Source organism: Triticum aestivum, chromosome 6A (genome assembly GCF_018294505.1).
Source record: "Triticum aestivum cultivar Chinese Spring chromosome 6A, IWGSC CS RefSeq v2.1, whole genome shotgun sequence".
NCBI classification, from domain to species: domain Eukaryota; kingdom Viridiplantae; phylum Streptophyta; class Magnoliopsida; order Poales; family Poaceae; genus Triticum; species Triticum aestivum.
In genome coordinates, this window is record NC_057809.1 from 24848794 (window position 1) to 24859196 (window position 10403).

The 10403-nt window shown below is 45.2% G+C and overlaps 1 protein-coding gene across 1 annotated transcript; it reads right to left on the reverse strand.

Moving 5' to 3' along the window:
* Nucleotides 1-7841: 7841 nt before the first annotated feature.
* Nucleotides 7842-10094, reverse strand: LOC123131753 (uncharacterized). The gene is made up of 3 exons (XM_044551430.1): nucleotides 9868-10094; nucleotides 8244-8896; nucleotides 7842-8213 (listed from the first exon to the last, which is right to left on the reverse strand). Exons 2-3 carry the CDS (start codon nucleotides 8851-8853, stop codon nucleotides 8068-8070), a joined length of 756 nt encoding a protein of 251 aa, XP_044407365.1. The 5' UTR covers nucleotides 8854-8896; nucleotides 9868-10094; the 3' UTR covers nucleotides 7842-8067.
* Between the last annotated feature and the right edge of the window lie 309 nt (nucleotides 10095-10403).

The following is a 10403-nucleotide window of genomic DNA, read 5'->3' on the forward strand; positions in this document are numbered from 1 at the left end:
CTTTGCTCCTCCTCCCTTTCCTCATCGGCGATTAGCCTGCCCTGCTCGCTCCGACATGGCTGACCCTGCAGCTTCTCATTCTGTTTTCTTCTGGTGTTGCTAGAAAACATGTGTCCCTCTTTAATCCCACTGGATTTTATAGGTACATTGCAAAGCAAAATCTTGCTAACACAAAGCGCAGCTCGCGCTCAAAGTTGAACTCGCCAAACAGAAGCACAGATCCAATGTTGAATTCCGGAAATTACAACCCGAGTAAACATGTGTAGAAATTTTGTTCCCAAATACAGGATGGCATCGTCTTTTTGTAGATCTATTTGCCAAACATGTTGATGGCGGCTAGACCACAAAATGCTAGATGCCTATCATGGCCATTGGTGGGCGGTGGCACGCCAGAGCAGCACACCGTGCCTTACAGGTGATTCAGTTTTTTCTACGCTTTGTCATCCTGATGTCTCCTATTCTGAAGTTTTCTACATTTCTAAATGTGCATACAATACATATGCATGTACCTTGCTACTGGCTAGCTAGCCTGCACTACCTTCGTCTATTTCTCTAGCTTGTTTCTTCTAACAAGGCACAAGTTTTTATAGGAGAGACGACTAGTGAAACACTTGAAACAAAGAGCGAGCTTTCTTCATCAATCGCAAAGATCCAAAAATTGATTAGCGTGTCCTATACATTGTGGTTGGTCGAGAGCCTTTATCTACATTGAAACCGTTCTAGGACATGTTATTTTCTAGAAGATATTCACAAATAAATGATTGTCCACATAGAGGCCTTCTCATTCATATGCGATGCTTTTGGCGGCAGTCCTTTAGCGGTCATTTTAAATTTTGGTGAGCCAGCTCAACTCATTATTTCCCATGTCCGTACTGTAATAAATTAAGTAACTAGCACTATTTTCAAAGAAGAACTAAGGGCATTGCCAATGCATAGCCTCAAACTGATGTCCCGCATATGATGTAGACTTGGATGTCAGAAAAAATTTGGATCGGATGGTACTATGAGATTTTCAGCAGGAGGCAGGTGCTTGAGAGGAAAAGAGAGTGGTCCTAAGATGCATGTGGACCATTTTTTTTTCATTTGCTTGATGAGGCCCACCGGCTGATGCTTTCATTGTAGAGGGAAAGCAAATGAAGGTGCCTGAACCTACTTTTTCTCATGGGGCGTGATGCTTCCATAGTTCATGCGCTAATTAGCACTCGGATGGAAAGCAATATATGGTACATGTATGTCATCATGGGTAGATAGGTGATAAAATAAAGGATCATATATTTGTCTCCTTGCTAAAAAAAGACTAGTACAAATTTATTCAAACATTAGTTGGGTACTTTCTAACTTTTGGGACATTAGACAATAAAAAATAGCTAATCATTGTAGGCATAAAATTCCCATCTACTTGTCTTATTAAGAACTTTTGGCATATTAGACCACATGCGCGATCATATTGACAAAAAATACCAACACTGAATATAATTAACAAAACTACCAAGGCATTAGGCCCGACAGCCGACACATGACACCTGCCGCCATAGCTGGAGGTGGCAAGGCCTTCCGCCATAGCCCGTGGCAGCATGTTGAGCAGAACGGCTCCCAACTCTAATGGGGAAAAGAAAATGGAAGAGGTGGCCCCTACCACCACAAGCTGTGGTGGCACCCTATGACGTGGATCCTGCCGCCATGCACCATGGCGACAATATTGTTGCTACTGCTCAGGACCGGCCAGCGCGCTGCAGTCCTGTCGGTTGTTGGCATGGTTGGCGTCGCCTTTTGTGCCGAATGTGCTCCAGCCAACCACAGGGATTGGTTTCCAGGCGACGCTAATTCCCATGCACATCAAATCTCTCTTCATCATTCTCGCTTATTTTTCCGCCATCGCACTCATTATCTGAGCCTATAAAATAATCCATCGAACCTCTCTTCATCCTCTATCGAGTAACCTTCCTTAGCCATTTCTCCGTTCATGTCCGGTGACCCTTCCTTTCATTTTACTCCAACGATGTCTCATTTGCTTTTGCCAGGCACAGCAAGATTGCAGCGTGCTAGTAGGGGAAGTGTGCGTTTTGATGTGGGACATATGTGATTAGATGTATAGGCTGCTTGTTAAGATAAAGAAGATAGTGGGGATGAACTTCTCATGTATATAGGATTAGTTAGTAGTGATAGCCAACTGATGCGGTTGGGTAAGTGTTTTTCCAAGACTAGTCTCCGGGAGAAGCTCCTGGAAAGGAACCCAGAGGAAACTCGACAATAACTTTTGCGGTTGACGGGAAGGTGGGAAAGAGTTGTTGAACTCAAATATATGCATGTGCGCATTACTGGGTTACCTTTTCTTCCTGGCCATCAAAAATAACTTCTCGGCAGAAGCAATATGAGGACCACGTTAAGGTAATTGATATTTCAGAATGCACCCAGTTAGACCATATGTTCCTCATTCTAATTATGTATTATGATTATTTATAATATGCAGAGATAAAGACACGGAATTTTTGAACAAGGAGATCTTCAACTTTGGATGGATGAACATCATTTGGGGCCCTATACCTAAGGGGAGAATTTTTGAACAAGGAGATCTTCAACTTTGCATGGCAAAGTTTTGCATCAGTGGGGGGTGGTGCGAGCTCGAAGAACATGCGCAAGAACGTTGATGACTTTATGCCGAGCAAATGAGCTCAAAACATATCCAAGTGTCATGTTGCATTTGCGAAGGTGACGCTAGCTATAAGCAAGTGAAGGGCGACGATGATGACTTTATGACATAAAAAATGAGTCCAGAAGAAATTCAAGGGTTGTGCAAACTCTAAGAGCAGTAGGTCAGGTGAGAGTGATGCGTATGTCGACCACCCGAAGACATACACAAGTACATGAGTATTACGGCCATAGTTGCCAGAAAGGATCGTCGAGTAGCTGATGACACCAACAGTGACGGAATCGGGGGCTGGAGCCCAATCATCCAAGGCATGTGTCGCAATGGCTAGGGAATCTTGCGGAACACTTCACCGATCGGGCATTAAATGTCTGCCAAGGCTATCCCTCGTAGCCCGCCACAAGCCTATGAAGATAGGCCATCCGCCATCATGACGGAGACCAAGGCAAGCATCCTGAGCCATTTAGGGTAGTGTCTCATCGGTCAGACTGATGTGACCCGACCTTGGCTTGTACTTTGAACCAAAGGACGACGGTGCGACGCATCGCATCGTATATGATGGATGCATTTTATGGAGGGTTGGTGGAATTTTTCTCAATTGCGTCGGGTGAACCTCCGAACCATATTGGTCTGGCATTTATTTGCATGTGTTCTGATGTTGATTCAACTAGTGGTGTTGGCTGCATTATTTTGCCCTTTGGTAATTATGTACATGCTTGGGATATTGCTGTCCGGAGGGATTTCATTGTGGCGTTTGATTGAGCACGATTACAAGGGCAACTCAGAGATGGACACCTTGTACTACGGATTGGGACCCTCTGACGTACGGTGCCCTGCCGTTGGGCCACTGACATGTGGGCTGGGTCCACATGTCAATGGGCTAACGGCACGTTAGAGGAGCTGTGTCCCTTGTACTAGCTTGTCGTGCTACAAGGTGTACTCATCTACTAAAAAAAATCTGCTATAGGTAGATAAATGTATCACCCTAGAAGGTGTGCTCTTCTGCTATAGGTAGTAGCGATCTGACATAGATAAAATAGTCACACGTATAGATAAATGTATCACCCTAACGACGAGGATGGGCATGTGTTCTCCCCTCAGGACCGTAAAGTGTGAGGCGTGGACAAGGGGCTGAGATAGTACATGCATAGAGGGAAAGGGCTGAGGTCCCTTGCCTTGAGTGTATGAGCATTGTCCGGCGTACAGGATGATCTCGGGTAAACGAGTCTCCTCTAGCATCAAGATCCCTAGTGTGGTGAGATAGGACTGAGGTCCATCACCTTGAGTGTATGAGCATTGTTCTGCATACGGAGTCTCCTCAGGCATTGAACCCAAGCCAAACAACACGCCATGGTCTTGAGATACATGCCCTTGACTGAGCGCCCCCGAATAAGGGCTACATAGTAGTAGAGACGAGTCATATTGTAGCAATGGTGTTGTCGTACTCGGATCCTATTGTTGTGTCCTATCTGGCTCATACGTGCCTCACTTAGTCTGGACGACCGAGCCGTACTCAGGCTGGATGACCGCGCTTCCGGCATATCGTATGCTCCAATGTTGTCTCGGCCACAACCCCATTTTTTAATACAATTCTTGCTCATGTCCAAAAGACACTTCAGGTGTGACTTTCCCTTTCGTAGCATGCTTTGCACCCAAGGCGACCTCCGCCACCTGCCCCATTTGGTTAAACTGATCAACCTAAATGAAATGTAGTTGTTATGACGCTGAATTTCAGCTAAAAAATAATAATAGAAATGTTTGTACCGTGTAGTCACGGAGGTAAGTTGTTGACCGGTCAATCTTTCCATGCAAGTGTCAACCTCGGAGCTAGAGAACAGGTTAGCAGAATATGCGTGTTGTTGCGGTATCACTGCTTGTACACATCAGTTCTAGTGTCATCGTGTGGTCTGCATAAGGAAATAAATTCATCAGCAGATTTGTGTACATAAAACAACAGAAATACAAAATTAACTAGGTTGATGTACTATATTTATTGCGCTTCACTGTTCGACATGTATATCCATTGACTGTTGTGTGCATTCCGGTCGAAACCACCCGAACCTTTATTTTCCAGCCTGAAATCCATGTACCAAAGTGTGAAGTTTTAGTTAAAAAGATCCTAATAATTAGAAAACACTAGAGAAATTATTTAGGGTGGTCAGAGCTTACTTATGAATTTCATCGTCGACACATTTCGGTAAGGGTGGTGTGATATCCCGATAGAGATCGAACTACTTCATGATATGCTCTGGGTTATAGAGCTCAACAAACCACATGTACAACAGGTTACAGTGAATCATCCAGAAGCCGCTATCTCTCACACAGTCGGTGTTGATGCATTGTGAACTGAAGATCATATTAATTTCATTCTAAGTTCATGGGTCCATGTGATTAGTAACTCATTCAAAACCTCAAACCGGTGGTGGTATTCGGGGTAACAACCGTGCACCACATTTGTACGCTATTTGTTTTGGGACATGTGTCCACCGTCTTGCCATAGTTAAAAGGGCTTTATCCCATCTTACCATAGTTATACGAGTGTATGGGCAATAATATTTGGGGTCGTCCAATGGGAAGGTATTCCCAAGACTCTCCCCAAGACCACAACTGGAGAAACTCATAGGAAACAAAAAGTAACATAGCTTTCTTATCACCTGGTTTTCAGGTGGCATCACAAAACCCCTATAGGTATGATAGAGCATAGCAGAACCGAAGCTGTTTATGGGGTTCTCAGGTAAAGTTTTTTCTGGCAATCTTAATGAGGCCAGGGATAACTATGTCACTGTGTGATGAAGGGACTTTCATACCGAAAAGGAGCAACAAATACACAAACAGATGCCTCTTCAACATCTCATGATCTGGGTGTGCTGGTATGTTTTTTAAATGAGTCACAAAGCAAATTGAATGGGACACCCCGTGCCCCTCCAGAACGATTTGATTCAGGCATTGTTACCCCAAGATGGAGTGAGACATCATGTCGCCAAGATGTTGAGCATGTTGGAGGGACCAACGGCAAACCACTAATTGACAGACCCACGATCATGGACACATCTTTCAGGGTAGGTCGTAGGCACAAGCTCCCCCTAACGAAAGTGAGAGGTGTGGGTCTCAGGTCTCCACCAGTCAACGAGGGCTGCCAAAAGAAACGTGTCTAACATGAATAGGTGATCATCAGATGCGAGCTTAGCAAAAGAAAGTAATCCATGAGCCTGAAGGTGTGGAATGAAGCAAGGCTTGAGATCCATTTGTTCTTTATGGTTTGAATCTTGAAGGTCCGAGGAGGATTCTTTTCATGATGGTTGAACCAAACGTGGCAACGGTGGCCGGCATCGTGCTGCCCTTGCAAAAGGTCTGGCACTTCAATCATAACCGGTACACACATAGTCATCGGAAATAAAATTTAACCTCACGAGTAGAAATAAAACTTAACATCACTTATACAGTAAAAGTTAACAGCGTCAGTTCAAATAAAATTAAACATGAGAAGTAGAAATAAACCTTAACATCCCGAGTCCAAATAAAACTTAATATCTTGAGTACAAATAAACCTAAATATCACAAGTACAAATAAAAGTTAACATCATGAGTATAAATAAAATTATATCATGCGGGATTGTTGCTTCAATATGGGTATTCCCATCGTAGGTGCTCTGCCAATGCGACACCGCCTTGGTTCTTCTGACTGCAGTAGCGGAGCTAGCAAGGAATAGTTGGGCGAGCCAGTGCCAGCCAATATAGAAGAGATTACATAAAATTTGCCCTCCTGACCCAGTTTACCCTAACACTACACTATTTTATGTTTGGATTGGGTGAGCCATAGCACACTTTTGCCCCTACGTAGCTCCGCCATTGCCTTACTGGCTATGGTCCATGTCGTTGCGATGACGCCAAGACGGACATCGTCCCTTGGCGATTCACATCAACGTCTGGTCCAGAACCCATTTGTTATTCCTAGCCACGGTTCTCTATAGTGTTGGTCAATGCCCCAGGCCTAGAACTCACCGCTTTAGGTGTTGAAACAGATTGTAAGTGTTGAACTAAAGATATATGTATGGTTCGATGTTGATGTTCTGATCAGCAGCCGCCTGGAGGGCATGACTACAGGGTAGCTCAAAAGCTTGGGCTTGTTGCAAGTGCACTCACACATTGTTTGGCCAAGGATGACAGCTTGCTTTTTTGATCCTCTGCGGTGACCTTTTACAAAGTTGGCTCGCACGTTGACTTGCCACTTATTCCTAAGTGCGTCCATTTGACTACAACCATGGCTTTGAGATACTTTGAATTCTCGTCCAGATATCTTTGCATCTTTTCAGACCATGGCTTGTTCATTGCAACCTATGCCTTGTCAACCTGGACTCTGTCTGCAAAGTATGTCAGAGTCCGGTTACAAGTTTCGTTGATCATCGTTTGGTAGGGAGGGCTCCCACACCTTTAAGAACTCCATTGTACACCTTTGACATGTATACCATAGCAAGCCCCAGTGTCGTGAGCCTGCACCCACTTGTACAATTGAGGGCAATTCTCAACGATCCGTCGGATTTATGGCCGTCCTACAGCCCCTCTTGTCTTCTCTCTCCGGCAAGGCCGTGTGCTCGATCTGTCCATTGATGCCTGACCAGACCGCATTCATTTTGGCGCACATCCTCTTAAATAGCTTGAACCAAACATTGTTTTTCCTATATATTTTTGTCTTCTCTGAACTCATGTCAGCCGAGCTCCTTCAGTATTGTTTTCCTGTAGTATTCTCTGAACTCGTACCAGGAACAGTGTTTTCCTGTCAGGTAAGTATGGAAGGGTTGAAAAGGAATCATTCAGACAATAGAGAAACTGTATGCCATGGTGTTCTGTTTCCCTTGTCAGGTAAATATGGAAGGGTTGTCTTGTAGATTCAGAGACATTTTGCAAGACCTAACTGGAGAAAAGTGTTCTCTCACTTCACAAGAACTCTTAGTATAGGTGACTAAATTCGCTAAACATCTTGTCTTGACCGATTTATACTGCGCAGTGCAATGGTTAGTATGTACATTAATGTGTTTTCCATTGAGGATCTCGAACACTGACGAAGCAACTAGCTCAAGGATCTTTCAAAATAATTCATTCAGCCTGACAACCACAACTCGTATGTATAGGAAGGAGAACTTCTAAGATCGCCATACCAGAATTTTTTTAAACAGTTTGCAGATATACTTGTATGTATACGAAAAGAAATTAATATGATAGCATACACATAGTAAATCTGGAATCTAGCTTTACAAGTTTAGTTTGTAGAAAATACATTGAAAAGCTAGTGTCACAAGCATACATAGACTGGAATATTTAGAGATATCTACCACTCTCTCCGTCCGGAATTAATTGATGCTCAAACGGAAGTATCTAGGAAGTACAATACTATATTGGAACAGCGATATTGATCATTAGAATTACTGACTTCCAGGTGGTGGCCCTCGCAGAAGCATGCTTTCTCTCTTCAGTTTTTCTGCCCTGACAGTCTCTAACTTGCGCCTATCAATACTCTTCTCTCCAGGTTCTTTTGGAGGCCTGCCTCTTTTTTTAGGTTGAATATCACCTGATGTACTTCCTTGTTTTGAAAGCTCACCTGATGTACTTCTATCCTTTCGAGGCCTGCCCCTTTTCTTAGGTTGATCGTCAGGTTTCAGACATACTAGAGCATTTTCTCCTGCTGATGCTGATGCCTGAAGCAACCCTGGGAGCGGTAGGTTGTTTGACTGTTGGCCATTTACTGCTCTAACCACCACCTGATTGCTAGCAACATTAGTTCTTGCTCTAGCCACCTTAGTTCTGTAGCCGGGAACAACATTCTGATGTTTGAATTTGTCCATCACAAGTGTTTTGAGCGGAATGGTTATGTCCAACGGTAGCAGGATCTCCTCCAGTTCGTGCCACTCAAGATCTTCCTGGTCTCCATCGTCGTAGACAACGGTGTACCAATTTCTTTGACTGTCATACTTGACAACTTTCCCTACATAGTATATGTCTCCAAACCGCTTTCTCACTTTCCGCCCTTCTAGCCATTCACCAAAGCGATGATCGACTCGAGGTCGCGGAGCGTCTCTTACTGCAAGTTGTGAACCAGATGCGAATTCAGGAGGCAAGTCTGGGACACCATTGATAATGATGGCAGGCTCTCTGGGTACTTTAACAACAGGTTCAGTGTCTGACTCTTGCATGTCCTTGCTCCCCTCCATGACCTGATACTGCACCAATTCCTTGGATTTAACCACAAAAAGCCTGGGGGAGAAAGCAAATAGTTTCATCCATAAAATAAGTCATCATAAGCAAGAAAAATCAAAGAACCGAGTAAGAAGTAACCATAAACCGAGCACTTTCACAGCTACAATGCATACTTTGACGAGTCAGGCATGTCGAAACATAAGAGATACCAACCAGCACTCGGGATTTAGGAAGCACGGCACATCGCATTCGCATCAGTGCTGCTACTTGCATTTAGTGAACACCTGGGACATTAACCAGCTACAGATGCATTTCAGTTCTTGCATCTGTACTTCACCTATGTCTATGTGCCAGATTGCTGTATTGAGGCATGATACCTGTATCACTCGTGCGATGTGTTCAATGTACTCATATCATATCAAATCATGAGCACTAGTGTATCAATCAAAAGATAAAAGTTGCATTGCGCACTATCGACAGACAACATAGCAAATGCACACTCTCTCCACACATGTCAATCGGCAAGTGAAATGCCCACTGTGTACACATGCTTCAGTTGACAATTTCGCATAGCAATGCCCACTGTGTACACATGCTTCAATTGACAAATTCGCATAGCAATCAAGACTGCTGTACCGAGGCATGATACCTATCAAGACATGATACCTGTATCACTCGTGTGATGTGTACAATGTACTAGTGTATCAATCAAACGATAAAAATTGCATCGCGTACTATCGACAGACAAGATAGCAATGCACACTACCTCCACACATATCAATTGGCAGGTGAAATGCCCACCGTGCACACATGCTTCAGTTGACAAATTCGCCTAGCAATGACCATCGTGTACACTCTACACATGCTTCAATTGAAAAATTGACCATTTTTTTAGAACAGCAGCCACTAGCATTAGCACAACCACCCGTTCAACAGAGTGCAGTAGCACAAGCAGCAGCACAACACCAGTAGCTCAAGGCTCAAGCGGCAGCAGGTAGCACGCGCACGAGAGTAGAAGAGGAGCTCACCGTCCGGTGACGAGGCAGAGGCAGGTCGGCAGCGGCCGGCGTGGAAGACGAGGCAGAGGCGGGGCGTCGTCGAGGAGGGCGGTGAAGAGGGGGGCGCCGGCGTCTCGCCTGGATGCTCCGCACGACGGGGGAGGGGGCGGCTTCCGGCGGCAGTGGGAGGGCAACAACTTCCGGCGGCGATGGGGAGGCGAGGGAGCGGCGACCGGCGGCTGCTGGTGGGATGTGGGAACCCCTAGCACGCGCAAGCAAGAGACAAAGGAGTCGGGTGGGGGGATGCCAGCGTGTGACACCCTGTCCACATGGGCCGGCCTGGCTTTAAAAGGGCCTGCCACGACACGGCCCGTGTCCGCCCTTTTATAAAAGGACCATGCCGTGCCGGCCCGAAGGCGTGGCTTTGAGGATTGAGCGCGTGACGCGCTGGCGAACATGCCAGCGCGCACCCGTCCGCTCCCGTGCGCCCCTACTGGGCCGGCCTACGAGCAGGGCTGAACGCCCCATTTTTTAATTCGTTTTTTACTATTTTTTCTTTCTTTTTC